Source organism: Tachyglossus aculeatus, chromosome 8, assembly GCF_015852505.1.
Source record: "Tachyglossus aculeatus isolate mTacAcu1 chromosome 8, mTacAcu1.pri, whole genome shotgun sequence".
Classification (NCBI taxonomy): Eukaryota; Metazoa; Chordata; class Mammalia; order Monotremata; family Tachyglossidae; genus Tachyglossus; species Tachyglossus aculeatus.
Genome location: NC_052073.1, coordinates 37,938,111 through 37,955,226, shown reverse-complemented (window position 1 = coordinate 37,955,226; position 17,116 = coordinate 37,938,111). Strand labels below are relative to the sequence as shown.

At 52.2% G+C, this 17,116-nt stretch overlaps 1 protein-coding gene across 3 annotated transcripts in view; it reads left to right on the top strand.

The window, feature by feature from the left end:
• Window positions 1-405: 405 nt before the first annotated feature.
• The window catches only part of GAS7 (growth arrest specific 7), a 49,197-nt gene continuing 32,486 nt past the window's right edge, over window positions 406-17,116 (top strand). The window contains exon 1 of one of the 3 annotated variants that reach the window (XM_038750367.1): window positions 406-483. In XM_038750367.1, coding sequence (XP_038606295.1) covers window positions 424-483 — 60 coding nt within the window. In that variant the 5' untranslated portion in view covers window positions 406-423. Of the gene's footprint in view, window positions 484-8,536; window positions 8,590-17,116 lie in introns of those variants that run through there. The other 2 variants (XM_038750366.1, XM_038750368.1) reach the window with 2 other exon arrangements.

Here is a 17,116-nt window from a genome sequence, read left to right as displayed (position 1 = left end):
CTGCCCCACCCAAGCCCCCCTTTCCCTCCCCACCATGTCTGGCCACCTCCAGATCTCCCCCCGCCACAGGCCTGCCCTCATAAAGTCCTCCCCCAATTCCAGGCCCGGTCACCCCAGGCCTGGCCACCCCCAGATCTGGCCACCCCCAGGCATTAGCTAATAGGCAGGGAATGTCTCTGGGCTGAGAGAGCTCTGGGGACGAGGAGGGAGAGAGTGTGTGTGTGTGTGTGTGTGTGTGTGTGTGTGTGTGTTGTTGTGGGGGGGACGACACACCCAGGCCGGAAACGACTGAGCCTGATGTCAGGGGGAAGATCTGGGGTTTTGAACCGGGAAGGAAGGAGGGAAAGGGAGGGGTGGAAGAGGACAGAGAAGGACGCGTATTCATAAATGCTGCGGACCGCCCGAAATTTCTGAGTGCCAGAGATGGCCGGATGTTGGAAACTAGTCGGGGAAGACTTGGTGGAGGAGGAGGAGGAGAAGGAGGTGAGTTTTCAGGAGGGATTTGAACATGGGGAGAGCATCTGCCTGTCTACTGTGGGGAGGCAGGGATTTCCAGGAAACGGGCGAGTCGAGAGCCGCTTAATAATAATATTATTAGCAGTAATAATAATAGTAATAACTGTAGTATTTGTTAAGCACTTACTACGTTCCAGGCACTGAACTCAGAGCTGGGATGCATGCATGCAAATCGGGTTGGACACAGCCCCTGTCCCCCATGCGGCTCACAGTCCTCATCCCCACTGTATGGATGGGATAACTGAGGCCCAGGGAAGCGAAGGGACTTGCCCAAGGTCACCCAGTGGACAGGTGGCGGAGCCGGGATTAGAACCCAAGTCCTTCTGACTTCCAGATTCGTAATCTAGACATTAGGCTTCTACACTGTGAGCCCACTGTTGGGGTAGGGACCGTCTCTATATGTTCCCAACTCGTACTTCCCAAGTGCTTAGTACAGTGCTCTGCACCCAGTAAGTGCTCAATAAATATGATTGAATGAATGAATGAATTAGGCGGTGCTGATTGAAAAGGTCGGCTTGGGTGGAGAGAGCGTTGGGAGCGTGGAGACAGCAGCATGGCAGCCCGGCTCTGGCATTCCGTGGACCTGGTTCTCATCCTGGCTCCGTCTCTTACCTGCCGTGTGAGCTTGGGCGACGCTCTTCGTTCCTCCGTGCCTCGGTTTCCACATCTGTAAAACGGGGATTCAGTGCATCCCTGTTCTCCCTCACCTGAGGTCGGCGACCCTCTGTGGGCCAGGGACGCTGTAAGCTCATTGTGGGCAGGGAATGTGACTGTTTATTGCTGTATTGTCCTCTCCCCAGCGCTTAGTAATAATAATAATAATGATGATGGCATTTATTAAGCACTTACTATGTGCAAAGCACTGTTCTAAGCGCTGGGAAGATTACAAGGTGATCAGGTTGTCCCACGGGGGGCTCACAGTCTTAATCCCCATTTTACAGATGAGGTAACTGAGGCCCAGGGAAGCAGCGTGGTTCAGTGGAAAGAGCCCGGGCTTTGGAGTCAGAGGTCATGGGTTCAAATCCCGGCTCCGCCAATTGTCAGCTGTGTGAGTTTGGGCAAGTCACTTCACTTCTCTGTGCCTCAGTGACCTCATCTGTAAAATGGGGATTAAGATTGTGAGCCCCACGTGGGACAACCTGATCACCTTGTAACCTCCCAGCACTTAGAACAGTGCTTTGCATATAGTAAGCGCTTAATAAATGCCATTATTATTATTATTATTAAGCGACTTGCCCAAAGTCACACAGCTGGCAATTGGCGGAGCCGGGATTTGAACCCATGACCTCTAACTCCCAAAACCGTGTTCTTTTCCACTGAGCCACGCTGCTTCAGTGCTTCGCACGCAGTAAGTGCTCCTGTAGTGTTCAGTACAGTGCTTGGCACATAATAACCGCTTCACGAATACCCCAGTCAAGATGATGATGATTAAAAGAGCAGAAGCGGGAGGTCTTTGTCCACCCTGAGACAAATTGGGTGCGTGGCCTGGATAAGTTTCGAGCTGTTTAGCCTTTCGCTGCCCGAGTAACAGTGTGGCCTAGTGGAAAGAGCCTCGGGGCCGGGTATCAGATGACCTGGGTTCTAATCCCGACTCTACCACCTGCCTACCATGTGATAGAGAAGCTGCGTGGCTCAGTGGAAAGAGCCCGGGCTTTGGAGTCAGAGGTCATGGGTTCAAATCCCCGCTCCACCAATTGTCAGCTGGGTGACTCTGGGCGAGTCGCTTCACTTCTCTGGGCCTCAGTTTCCTCATCTGCAAAATGAGGTTGAAGATTGTGAGCCCCATGTGAGACAACCTGATCACCTTGTATCCCCCCAGAGCTTAGAACAGTGTTTTGCACATAGTAAGTGCTCAACAAATGCCATCATTATTATAATTACTATTGGGTGTCACTTTGCTGTGCCTCAGTTTTCTCTATAAAATAGGGGTACAATCCCTGTTCTCTCCCTTAGATTGTGAGCCCCAGGGGCCGTGTCCAACTTTAATTACCTAGTATTTAACATAAATAAATACAATTTTGAAACTGGACATAAGTGGCGTGGGGCTGGGATGAAGAAAGGGAGTGAGTCGGCGATGCAGAAGGAAGTGGGAGAAGAGGAAAGGAGGGCGCAGTCAGGGAAGGCCTCTCGGAGAAGGTGGTGGGCCTTCGATAAGGCTTTGAAGCCGGGGAGAGTCTTCTAGACTGTGAGCCCGTTGTTGGGTAGGGACCGTCTCTATGTCAATCAATCAATCGTATTTATTGAGCGCTTACTGTGTGCAGAGCACTGTACTAAGCTCTTGGGAAGTCCAAGTTGGCAACATATAGAGACGGTCCCTACCCAACAGTGGGCTCACAGTCTAGAAGACTCTATAGGTTGCCAACTTGTACTTCCCAAGCGCTTAGTACAGTGCTCTGCACACAGTAAGTGCTCAATAAATGGGATTGAATGAATGAATGAATGTTGCCAATTTGGACTTCCCAAGCGCTTAGTCCAGTGCTCTCCACACAGTAAGCGCTCAATAAATACGATTGAATGAATGAATGAATGTTGCCAGTTTGGACTTCCCAAGCGCTTAGTCAAGTGCTCTGCACACAGTAAGCACTCAATAAATACCACTGAATGAATGGATGAATAATAATAATAATGGTATTTATTAAGCGCTTACTATGTGCAAAGCACCGTTCTAAGCGCTGGGGAGGTTACAAGGTGATCAGGTTGTCCCACAGGGGGCTCACAGTCTTAATCCCCATTTTCCAGGTGAGGTCACTGAGGCCCAGAGAAGTGAAGTGACTCGCCCAAAGTCACCCAGCTGACAATCGGCAGAGTAGAGATTTGAACCCATGACCTCTGATTCCAAAGCCCGGGCTCCTTCCACTGAGCCAGGCTGCAGGGGGGTGCGAGTGTGCGGGCATGGTCGTTTTGGCCGTGTGTTGGCGTGCATGGGGGCGTGAGTGTGTGTTTGTGTAGAGTGTGTGGACAGTGGAGGAGACAGGGACAAATCAATCAATCAATCGTATCTATTGAGCGCTTACTGTGTGCAGAGCACTGTACTAAGCGCTTGGGAAGTCCAAGTTGGCAACATATCATCATCATTAATCGTATTTATTGAGCGCTTACTGTGTGCAGAGCACTGTACTAAGCGCTTGGTAAGTCCAAGTTGGCAACATATAGAGACAGTCCCTACCCAACAGTGGGCTCACAGTCTAAAAAGTGGAGGCAAGAGAACAAAACCAAACATACTAACAAAATAAAATAAATAGAATAGATATGTACAAGTAAAATAAATAGAGTAATAAATATGTACAAACGTATATACTTTCCACTGAGCCAGGCTGCAGGGGGGTGTGCGTGCATGGGCGTTTTGGCCGTGTGTTGGCGTGCATGGGGGCGTGAGTGTGTGTTTGTGTAGAGTGTGTGGACAGTGGAGGAGACAGGGACAAATGCCTGTCTTGGGTCCTTCCATCCTCCCCGCCTCACCCGCCACCTCCTCCTCCCCCATCTCCCCCCAGTCCCATCCAGTGTCCCCACTTTCCGCCCGCCCCCGGCCGGGACCCCCGCTCTGCCCCGTGAGCTTCTGGGGGAGGGGAGAGGAGCGGCTGTGGCCGCCCTCTGGCCCGCTGCCCGGACGGAGACCGTGGGCGGCTCCGCGCTCCCTGCCGCCAGCCGGACGGCCCGTCTGAAACAGCGAGGCCGTTCTGGGGGCCGGAGGACATCATCATCATCAGTCGTATTTATTGAGCGCTTACTGTGTGCAGAGCACTGGACTAAGCGCTTGGGAAGTCCAAGTTGGCAACATATAGAGACAGTCCCTACCCAACAGTGGGCTCACAGTCTGAAAGGGGGAATCATCGCACCATCGTGGGGCTGGCCGGGCCCTGCCCTTTGACCTCTGCCCCCTTCTTGCCCCTGCCCCCAGTTTGTCATCCTGGACAACAAGTGCCCCACCTGAGTCCTGGGGGGGGATGGCGAGGGGTGGGAGGGGGTGGGAGGGATGCCCTGGTGACCACAGTCCAGCAGGGTGAGGCCTTTCTAGACTGTTGGGTATATATGTTGCCAACTTGGACTTCCCAAGCGCTTAGTCCAGTGCTCTGCACGCAGTAAGCGCTCAATAAATACGATTGAATGAATGAATGAATGACTGGAGATGGGCCGGGACTGGAGCTGGACTGGGGCCCTTTATTTATTTATTTATCTTACTTGTACATATCTGTTCTATTTATTTTATTTTGTTAGTATGTTTGGTTTTGTTGTCTGTCTCCCCCTTCTAGACTGTGAGCCCACTGTTGGTTGCCGACTTGTACTTCCCAAGCGCTTAGTACAGTGCTGTGCACACGGTAAGCGCTCAATAAATACGATTGATTGATTGATTGATTGATTGGAGCAGGGGCTGGACTGGCCTGGGGTTGGGCTGAGCCGGTCTGGAGCAGGGGCTGGACCGGACTGGGGCTTCACTGCCCTGAATCAGTCAATCAGTCAGTCGTATTTATTGAGCGCTTACTGTGTGCAGAGCACTGGACTAAGCGCTTGAAGTGACGATGTGAAAAGTCAGGTCTGGGGCGAGGTTCATCCCAGTACCACAATCAGGTCCCAAAATCCCAGAGAGAAAAGAAGGGGGTTCCAGCGTGATCACCGCCCTTGTCCCACCAGCCCGGGGACAAAGGGTGGAACCCGCCGCCCTCCCACTCTGGAGGGAGTCCGCATCCCAGGGCGGGATGGGATTGGGGAATAATAATAATAATGATGGCATTTATTAAGCGCTTACTATGTGCAAAGCACCGTTCTAAGTGCTGGGGAGGTTACAAGGTGATCAGGTTGTCCCCCGGGGGGGTTCACAGTCTTAATCCCCATTTCACAGATGAGGGAACTGAGGCCCAGAGAAGTGAAGTGACTTGCCCAAAGTCACACAGCTGACAAGTGGCGGAGCTGGGATTTGAACCCATAGTCCGTGCTCTTTTCCACTGAGTCACGCTGCTTCTCTGATGATGATGATTCCGCGTTGGCGCTGCCCATCCCCTTCCAGGCTCCGTGTGCCCCAACCCCGCCCGCCTCGCCCTCGTCTCCACGGACGGCAGACCCCCGACCCGCCGGGCCCATCCTCGACCCGACGCCCCTTTTCCGGACCAGGTGGGGTTCGACCCCTGTCTTGGGTCCGTCCCATCCGCCTCGGTTTCCCTCCCGCCAGGGAATCCTCTGGGCCTGACCGTGTCCCACACCCTCCGAAGGTGGGAAGGTGGGATCACGGCCTTTCCCTGCCCGGAGTAGGCCCGTCCCGGCCGTCGGAAGGGTCTGGAAACGCGGCCTTAGCCATGGCGGTGAACACTTCTCCCTTTGACTGCGAAGTGGGGTTTGTGTTTGGTGGCCATGGCAACGCCCGGGCCCTATTTTCATGCTAACGTGCGTGGCTGCAGTTTCTATATATAAACGGGCGCTCGGCTTCGCGGATTCGCGGAAGCCACGGGAACCAGGTTCTCGGGATCCAGATCCCTGGCGACGACCATCCCCCCACCGGCGTGGGCACGGCGAGGGTACGGCTCGGAGGTCAGTGACAGGAGGGAAACCTGAGGGTCGGGGGAGTAGGGGAGACCAGGCCCCGGGTTCCCTGCGTGGTGTCCCCCCCCAAGCCGGGCAGGGCCGGATTCAGGAGCTGGGCATCTTCGGTGGTCTCCCTGAACGGTGCCCGGATGCCCGGGACTGGGGGGCGCGGGGCTTGGCTCCAGTCCGGGGAGGGGGCGAGGGTGTGGCCCGGCCGATGCTCGCATCTGCAGTGGACCGAGATCTCCGTCCACACGTCCACCCGCCAGACGGGTGCCAGTGGGTGTGAGCTGGGCGAATGCCTCTTTCCCACCGCGTTCCCACAGAATGCATCTGTGCCCACCGCGTACCCATCATCTCTCACTGCGTGTGCGCCAGGAGAGTGGCCGGGGTCTCTCTCTGCGTCAGTGCCCGCTGTATACCCACAATCTCTCACTGTATGCGTGCCAGGCGAGTTCCCGGGGTCACTGTGCGTCGGTGCCCACCCCGTACCCATGATCTCTCACTGCGTGTCGGTCGGGTGTCCGGCAACTCTCCCCGTGTGTGCGTCCACTGCCCAATCAATCAATCGGTGGCATCGATTAAGCACTTTGTGCGGAGCGCTGTCTTATCTCTTACCGTGTGGGTGCCAGGCGTGTACTCTGATTGCGTGTGCACCCACGGCGGACCCATGATCCCTCTCTGGGTGTGCCGACGTGTATTCTAGGAACAGCGTGTGTGCCCGTCGTGTACCACACCACCATTCCAGAACGGGGATCTCTACCGCACTGGGGAATGGCCCGGGAGTTCAATCAATCAATAATCAATCGATCGGTCAATCAGTGACATTGATTGATGGAGAAGCAGCACGGCCCTGTGCATAGAGAACACGGCCTGGGACAACGAAGGACCTGGGTGCTAATCCTGGCTCCGCCAATTATCCGCTGCGTGACCTTGGGCAAGTCACTTCAGTTCCCTGGGCCTCTGTTCCCTCATCTGTAAAATGGGGATTTTGACTGGGAGCCCCGTGTGGGACACGGCCTGTGTCCAACCCGATTAGCTTGGTTCTACCTCAGCACTTAGTACAGTGCCTGCCACATAGTAAGCGCTTAACACCACAATTATTAATCTCTGGATCTCCATTCCCTCCTTTGTAAAATGGAAATTAAGACCAGGAGCCCCATGTGGGACAGGGACTATGTCCAACCTGATTAGCTTGGTTCTACCCCAGCGCTTAGTACAGTGCCTGCCACATAGAAAGCGCTTAACAAACACCACAATTATTAACTGGAGAAGCAGCATGGCTCAGTGGAAAGAGCCCGAGCTTTGGAGTCAGAGGTCATGGGTTCAAATCCCGGCTCCACCAACTGTCAGGTGTGTGACTTTGGGCAAGTCGCTTAACTTATCTGTGCCTCAGTTACCTCATCTGTAAAATGGGGGTGAAGACTGTGAGCCCCCCGTGGGACAACCTGATCACCTTGTAACCTCCCCAGCGCTTAGAACAGTGCTTTGCACATAGTAAGCGCTTAACAAATACCATCATTATTATTATTATTACTAATCTTTCCACTAAGCCACCAGAAAGACCTGGCTTCTCATCCCGGCTCCGCCCCTCGTCTGCCGTGTGACCTTGAGCAAATCAATCAATCAATCAATCGTATTTACTGAGCGCTTACTGTGTGCAGAGCACTGTATTAAGCGTTTGGGAAGTACAAGTTGGCAACATATAGAGACAGTCCCTACCCAACAGTGGGCTTACAGTCTAAAATCACTTCACTTCTCTGGGCCTCAGTTCCCTCCTCTGTAAAATGGAGATTAAGAGCGTGAGCCCCACGTGGGACAGGGACTGCATCCAACCCGATTAACTTGCGTCCACCCCAGCGCTTAGACCAGTGCTTGGCACATAGTAAGCGCTTAACAAGTACCGTCATTATTATTATGGGGGAACTCGTAGACACTGGGGTGTCCTGAGAGGAGGGAAGGACAGGATGTTAGAAGTTAACAGAGGACGGTCCTCTAGACCGTCAGCTCCTCGTGGGCAGCGACTGTCTCTGTTTATTGTTGTACGGTACTCTCTGAAGTGTCTAGTACAGTGCTCCGCACACAGTAAGCGCTCAGTAAATACAACCGAATGAATGAGATTCCCAGCAGGCCCAGCTGGGCCGGGCCAGGGCGGCCGATCTGGGGAGGGTGGACAAAGTCGCCCCTGTATGTGGGTCCCCGTGGGGGCGAGGCTGCCGGTCAGCGGGACAAACCGAGCCATTGTGTGAAGTGCCCTGGCCCGACGCCCTCTCCCCCTCTGCCTCCCTCCGAGCCAGCGGCGAAGGGAAAAAGCTCCCCGGGGGCTCTGCCCATCTGGAAAGTCCAGAATGAGCTGCTTGATTTCCCAACCAGGGGCCCCGGGGCCCCGGTGGGGGAGCGGGAAACGCCGCCCCGTCCCTTTCGGGGAGGAAGTTGCGTCCACCACCGGGCCGCTGGGTGTGGCCGGCCACGGGGGGCCCAGCGCTGACCCTCTCCGGCCGGGGCCTCCGGGGTGGGAAGGGGACCCCGGTGTCCAGAGCGGGCACCAGACTCCAGATGGTAAGAGGGCTGACCGGAGGGATGGTTGTGGGACCGGGCGGGATTCTGGGCCGGACAACTCCGGCCTCCGACCGGGGCCTTAGGCTGATCTTCCCGCCTTGATGTGGCCCCGAGTTCCGGGGGAGAGGCCTGTGACCTCACTTGGGACACGGTCTTCCTCGGGTTGACCGCACTGGCTACTCTGCCCGGCTCCGGGGGGCCGAAAGGGCCGGGACAGGGTGTCCTTTTATCTTACATGGTATTTGTTAAGCGCTTACTATGTGCCAGGCACTGTTCTAAGCGATGGGGTGGAGACGAGATAAGCAGGTTGGACACAGTCCATGGCCCACGTGATCAGGGGAAGCAGTCCTTGTTCTTGGAACGGGGGGCAGGAGGAGAGGGTCTCCCACCGGCTGGATTTGGGGGGCTCCTAAACGGCGGTGGCTCAATCAATCAATCAATCAATCAATCGTATTGATTGAGCGCTTACTGTGTGCAGAGCACTGTACTAAGCGCTTGGGAAGTACAAGTTGGCAACATATAGAGACAGTCCCTACCCAACAGTGGCTGGATTTGGGGGGCTCCTAAACAGCGGTGGTTCAATCAATCAATCAATCAATCAATCGTATGTATTGAGCGCTTACTGGGTGCAGAGCACTGTACTAAGCGCTTGGGAAGTACAAGTTGGCAACATATAGAGACAGTCCCTACCCAACCGTGGGTGACGGAGGGGAGGCAGCTGAGCCTAGGATGGTGGGGAGGATGGTGGCCAGGATTAGAACCCACGTCCTCTGACTCCCAAGCCTGTGCTCTTTCCCCTAGGCCACACTACTTCTATTATCAAGCTCGTTGTGGGCTGGGAATGTTTATTGTTGTATTGTACTCTCCCGAGTGCTTAGTACAGTGCTCTGCACACAGGAGGTGCTCACTAAATACGTTTGAATGAGTGAATTAATTAGTACTAAACACCGGGGTGGATCCGAACTAGTCAGGTTGGACATAGTCCCTGTTCCATAAGGGGCTCCCACTCTTAATCCCCAATTTCCAGATGAGGGAACTGAGGCACAGGGAGGTGACTGGGCCAAGGTCTCATCGCGGACAAGTGGCAGGGAACCCAAGTCCCTCTGAGTCCCAGGCCCGGGCGCTACCTACTAGGCCATGCTGTTTCTTCTTAGCAGGGGAAGCAGCGTGGCTCAGTGGAAAGAGGGTGGGCTTAGGAGTCAGAGGTCATGGGTTCTAATCCCGACTCTGCCGCTTATCGGCTGGGTGACTTTGGGCAAGTCACTTCACTTCTCTGGGCCTCAGTGACCTCATCTGGAAAATGGGGATTAAGATTGTGAGACCTTGTGGGACTTGAGGGGAGAGGGAGACCCCGGTTCTGCTTGGGGGGCATGGAGGAGCGATGGCAGTTTGGCATCCAAGGCCGGGGGGCATGTATATCAATCAATCAATCAATCAATCGTATTTATTGAGCGCTTACTATGTGCAGAGCACTGTACTAAGCGCTTGGGAAGTACAAATTGGCAACACATAGAGACAGTCCCTACCCAACAGTGGGCTCACAGTCTAATAGGGGGAGACAGAGAACAGAACCAAACATACCAACAAAATAAAATAAATAGGATAGAAATGTACAAGTAAAATGTTTGTACATATTTATTAGGCTATTTATTTTACCTGTACATATTTACTATTCTATTTATTTTATTTTGTTAATGTGTTTTGTTTTGTTGTCTGTCTTCCCCTTCTAGACTGTGAGCCCGCTGTTGGGTAGGGACCGTCTCTATATGTTGCCGACTTGGACTTTCCAAGCGCTTAGTCCAGTGCTCTGCACACAGTAAGCGCTCAATAAATACGATTGAATGAATGAATGAATGACCCTGATACTAATAATAATACTAATGATGGCATTTATTAAGCGCTTACTATGTGCAAAGCACTGTCCTAAGCGCTGGTGAGGTTACAAGGTGATCAGATCGCCCCACGGGGGCCTCACAGTCTTAATCCCCATTTTCCAGATGAGGGAACTGAGGCCCAGAGAAGCGAAGTGACTTGCCCAAAGTCACCCAGCTGACAATTGGCGGAGCCGGGACCTCTGACTCCAGAGCCCGGGCTCTTTCCACTGAGCCACGCTGCTTCCCCATCACCTTGTATCCCTCCAGCGCTTAGAACGGTGCTTGGCACCTAGTAAGCGCTTCCTAAATACCATCATTTATTATTATGATGATCCCTTCCCTGGTCTCCTTCCCTCTCTGGCTCTCTCCCCGGCCTGTCCCTCCCGCCCCCTCGGCCAGCTTCCCGGGAGGATTCCAGCGTCCTCCTCGCCCCGCGTCGCTCGGAAGTGCGAGGGAGGCAGGCATGGCAGCGACCCGAGCCCTGGGCTGGCAGAGCGGCTGAGATGGAGGAGTGCCAAGGGAGGGGTGGCCCTGGGAGCTGGGAAACCCTCCGCTTTCCCATCCTTCCTCCCTCTCTCCCTCTCCGCGCATTCCTCCTCCTTCTGCCCCAGAAAGGCTGGAGAACTTGTTCGAGTCACTTCGCCTCTCTGGGCCTCCGTTCCCTCATCTGGAAATTGGGGATGAATAGTAATAATAATAATAATGATGATGATGGCATCTGTTAAGCGCTTACTATGTGCAAAGCACTTCTCTAAGCGCTGGGGAGGTTACAAGGTGATCAGGTTGTCCCATGGGGGGCTCACCGTCTTCATCCCCATCTGACAGATAATAATAATAGTAATAATGATGGCATTTGTTAAGCGCTTACTATGTGCAAAGCACTGCTGTAAGCGCTGGGGAGGTTACAAGGTGATCAGGTTGTTCCACGAGGGGCTCACCGTCTTCATCCCCATTTGACAGATAATAATAATAATAATAATAATGTTGTCATTTGTTAAGCGCTTACTATGTGCAAAGCACTGTTCTAAGCACTGGGGGGGATACAAGGTGATCAGGTTGTCCCGCGTGGGGCTCACAGTCATCATCCCCATTTTACAGGTGAGGTGACTGAGGCTCCAAGAAGTTAAGTGACTTGCCCAAGGTCACACAGCAGACATGTGGCGGAGTCGGGACTCGAACCATGACCTCTGACTCCAAAGCCCGGGCTCTTTCCACTGAGCCACGCTGCTTCTCTATGAGGTAACTGAGGCCCAGAGAAGTAAAGTGACTTGCCCAAAGTCACACAGCTGACAGTTGGCGGAGCCGGGGTTTGAACCCGTGACCTCTGACTCCAAAGCCCGGGCTCTTTCCACTGAGCCAGGCTATGAGCGCTGTGTGGGACAGGGACTGCGTCCAACCTGATGAACTTGTATCTCCCCCGGTGCTTAGAACAGTGCTTGGCACATAGTAAGCGCTTACCAAGTACCATAATTCCTCCCCACACCCAACTTCCCCTATCCCCTCGTGCCCCTCTGCAGCTTGGCAAGGATCTTATCCTAAATTTGCCCTCTTCCCTAGTACACCCCCTCTCCTAACGTGGCCTACTGGCTAGAGCCCGGGGCTGGGAGTCAGAAGGTCATGGGTTCTAATTCCGCCTCCTTCTCTTAGCTGCTGTGCAAACTTGGGCAAGTCTCTTCACTTCTCTCGGTTGGGTCGACTGGCCTTTTTTTCGATGCCCTTGTGATGCTTCTAGACTGTGAGCCCGCTGTTGGGTAGGGACCGTCTCTATATGTTGCCCACTTGGACTTCCCAAGCGCTTAGTACAGTGCTCTGCACACAGTAAGCACTCAACAAATGCGGTTGAATGAATGAATGAATGAATGGGCCTCAGTTACCTCATCTGTAAAGTGGGGATTGAGGCTGTGAGCCCCATGTGGGACAGGGACCGTGTCCAACCTGATTGTCTTTTAGACTGTGAGCCCACTGTTGGGTAGGGACTGTCTCTATATGTTGCCAACTTGTCCTTCCCAAGCGCTTAGTACAGTGCTCTGCACACAGTAAACGCTCAATAAATACGATTGATTGATTGATTGCTTGTATCTGCCCCTGCGCTTAGAACAATGCTTGGCACATAGTAAGCGCTTCACAAATACCATTATTATTATTCTCTGGGCCTCGTTCACCTCATCTCTAAAGTGGGGATTGAGACTGTGAGACAGGGATCGTGTCCAACTCGATTTGCTTGTATCCATCCCGGTGCTTAGTACAGTACCTGGCACATAGTAAGCACTTAGCAAATACCAGTATTATTATTAATATTGTTATTATTATTATTATTGTTATCATCCCCCCCCGCCCCATCCCATTCCCACAGCCACAGTGACCAGATTGAGCCGGCTCAGGCCGGTGGAGGGGAGGGGCAGATGTCCCCAAGCCCCGGCCAGGTGGCAGAAAGTCAGTCAGTCTGTAAGTTAATGGTATTTATTGAGCGCTTACTGGGTTCAGAGCGCTGTACTAAGCACTTGGGAGAGGCCAATACAACAGTAAACAAAGTAAAAGGGAAGCGGCGTGGCTCAGTGGAAAGAGCCCAGGCTTGGGAGTCAGAGGTCGTGGGTTCTAATCCCGGCTCCACCACATTCATTCATTCATTCATTCAATCGTATTTATTGAGCGCTTACTGTGTGCACAGCACTGTACTAAGCGCTTGGGAAGTGCAAGTTGGCAACTTATAGAGATGGTCCCTACCCAACAATGGGCTCACAGTTGTCAGCTGTGTGACTTTGGGAGAGTCACTTCACTTCTCTGGGCCTCAGTGACCTCATCTGGAAAACGGGGATGAAGGCCCTGAGCCCCACGTGGGACAGCCTGATTTCCTCGTATCAACCCCAGCGCTTAGAACAGCGCTTGGAACCTAATTCCCCCTCTCCATCCCCCCCGTCTTACCTCCTTCCCTTCCCCACAGCACCTGTATATATGTATATATGTTTGTACAAATTTATTACTCTATTTATTTATTTATTTTACTTGTACATATCTATTCTATTTATTTTATTTTGTTAATATGTTTGGTTTTGTTCTCTGTCTCCCCCTTCTAGACTGTGAGCCCACTGTTGGGACTGTCTCTATATGTTGCCAACTTGGACTTCTCAAGCGCTTAGTACAGTGCTCTGCACACAGTAAGCACTCAATAAGTACGATTGATTGATTGATTAATGAGCGCTTAACGAATACCATCAGTATTATTACAGCCTAGAGATGAGCTTACAGTCTACATCCTCCCCTTCAATGCCACCACCGGTCTCTCCTCCAACACCTCCGCCCTCCCACTCAACACCATCGCCATCCTAAGAATTTGTAATCATTGTGGTATTTGTTAAGCGCTTACTAGGTGCCAGGCCTCCTCTCCTTCCACGCCACCGCCCCCATCCCCTCCCAGAAGCCTGCCACTTTGTCATCACCCTCGATGCCTTCCTGTCTCTCTATATGTTGCCAACTTGTACTTCCCAAGCGCTTAGTCCAGTGCTCTGCGCAGAGTAAGCGCTCAATAAATACGATTGAATGAATGAATGAATGAACTTCTCTGGGCCTCAGTTCCCTCATCTGTAAAATGGGGATGAAGACTGTGAGCCCCCTGTGGGACAACCTGATCACCTGGTAACCTCCCCAGTGCTTAGAACAGTGCTTTGCACATAGTAAGCACTTAATAAATGCCATTATTATTATTATTATTTCAACTCCCAGTGTTTAGCACTAAGCTCCGCCGATCCTTCAGGATATTTCCTGGATCCTCCCCTTCCAAACCCCGGGCTTGGGAGTCAGAGGTCATGGGTTCTAATCCCAGCCCTGCCACTCATCCGCTGTGTGACCTTGGGCAAGTCACTTCGCTTCCCTGTGCCTCACTTCCCTCATCTGTAAAATTGGGATTAAGACTTTACTCATCCGCTGTGTGACCTTGGGCAAGTCACTTCACTTCCCCGTGCCTCACTTCCCTCATCTGTAAAATAGGGATTAAGACTGTGAGCCCCCCGTGGGACAACCTGATTGCCGTGTATCTACCCTAGCGCTTAGAACAGCGCTTGGCACATAGTAAGCGCTTAACAAAAACCATCATTATTATTAATATTATTGTTATTATTCAAGGGTGCATCACCTCCTGGCTAGACTAGGCCATCTCCTGGCTTTAGCTTGTTGTGGGCAGGGAACTCTGTTAAACGGGATTCTCCTGAGCGCTTAGTACAGTGCTCTGCACACAGTAAGTGCTCAATAAATACCATCTCTAGACTGATTCCCCTCTCGGCCACCTCCCTGGCCTCTTCGGCTTCAGCCTTCCTCGTCTCCAGTCTGCCTTACACGCCGGTCTTTATCCTAAAACCTTGTGAAGAGCACATCTCCCCTCCTCAAAAGCCTCCAGTGGCTGCCGATTTCCTTCTGCTTTTCTTTTTCTTACGGTATCTGTTAAGCGCTCAGTATGTTCCAGGCACTGTACTGAGAGCTGGGGTAGAAACCAGCTAATCAGGTTGGACACGGTCCATGTCCCACCCGGAGCTCACAATCTTAATCCCGATTTCCCAGTTGAGGAAATTGAGGCCCAGAGAAGTGAATTGACTTGCCCAAGGTCACACAGCAGACCAGCGGCAGAGCCGTAATTAGAACTCGGGCCCGCTGACTTCCAAGCCCGGGTTCTTTCCACTGGGCCCCGCTGCTTCTCTGCTTTCAACAGAAACTCCCACTGGCGTCCAGGCTTTTTCTGGAAGCCAGCTGGTTCTTGGGAATAATAATAACGATGGCATTTGTTAAGCGCTTACTATGTGCAAAGCACTGTTCCAAGCATGGGGGGGGATACAAGGCGATCAGGTTGTCCCATGTCCCATTACTCTATTTATTTATTTATTTTACTTGTACCTATCTATTCTATTTGTTTTATTTTGTTAGTATGTTTGGTTTTGTTCGCTGTCTCCCCCTTTTAGACTGTGAGCCCACTGTTGGGTAGGGACTGTCTCTATATGTTGCCAACTTGTACTTCCCAAGTGCTTAGTACAGTGCTTTGCACACAGTAAGCGCTCAATAAATACGATTGATTGATGGATTGATTGATTGATGTGGGGCTCACAGTCTTAATCCCCATTTTACAGATGAGGGAACTGAGGCCCAGAGACTTTGGGCGAGTCACCCAGCTGACAAGACTGTGAGCCCGCTGTTGGGTAGGGACCGTCTCTATACGTTGCCAACCCCAAGCGCTTAGTCCAGTGCTCTGCACACAGTAAGCACTCAATAAATACGATTGAATGAATGAATGAATGACAAGTGGCGGAGCCAGGATTAGAACCCATGACCTCTGGCTCCCAAGCCCACGCTCCTTCCACTGAGCCACGCAGGAATCTGTTCCCCTCTCCCACCGCATCCCAGCTCGCACTCTTCGCTCCTCCCGAGATTCCTTTCGGAGCTTGCTCTCAGCTTTCCCGCCTCCGACCTTCACTGGCACGTTTCTCCCTGCCCGGAAATCCACACTAGTTCCCCCCACCCCCCCGCGGCTATGCCTTATGGGTAAGCTCCATTTAATGGCTCTATTTATTTATTATTACTCTATTTTATTTGTACATATTTATTCTATTTATTTTATTTTGTTAACACGTTTTGTTCTCTGTCTCCCCCTTCTAGACTGTGAGCCCACTGTTGAGTAGGGACCGTCTCTAGATGTTGCCAACTTGGACTCCCAAACGCTTAGTACCGTGCTCTGCACACAGTAAGCGCTCAATAAATACGATTGAATGAATGAATGAATACTGATTCCGCATAGTTCATCACGTTTTGCGAATTGTTGCTATTTCCAGTTGTACGTGCCTTCTCTCTTGCTCCCTTGATAGACTTCCTGTCTTCCCTCCTGGCATGTAAGCCCCTTGAGGGTAGGAAACAGGCCCTTCCTTTAATTTTCTGCTCTCCCCAGTCAGGGGCCATAGGAGCCCAGTGTCCCAGGAAGTTAGATGTCCCACTGGCAGAGGGTCACGTGCAGTGATGGCTTGCAAGGAGCCATCCCCACTCCCTCGCCCGACAGGGTCCCGGACTGAGGCAGACGAGACCCGCCGCTCCCCCCCTCAAGGCCTGGCTTCCAATCAATCAATCAATCAATCAATCGTATTTATTGAGCGCTTACTGTGTGCAGAGCACTGTACTAGGCGCTTGGGAAGTCTAAGTTGGCAACATATAGAGACAGTCCCTACCCAACAGTGGGCTCACAGTCTAAAAGGGGGAGACAGAGAACAAAACCAAACACACTAACAAAATAAAATAAATAGAATAGATAGCTCCAGGAGAAGCAGCGTGGCTCAGTGGAAAGAGCCCAGGCTTTGGAGTCAGAGGTCATGGGTTCGAATCCCGACCCTGCCACATGTCTGCTGTGTGACCTTGGGTAGGTCACTTAGTGCTTAGTACATTGCTCTGCACACAGTAAGCGCTCAATAAATGCGATTGAATGAACTTAGCTTCTCTAAGCCTCAGTTACCTCATCTGTAAAATGGGGATGAAGACTATGAGCCCCAAGTGGGACAACTTGATCACCTTGTATCCCCTCCCACCCCGGTGCTTAGAACAGTGCTCTGCACACAGTAAGCGGTTAACAAATGCCATCATTATTATTATTATTATTATTATTATTATTATTATTATTATTATTAAGG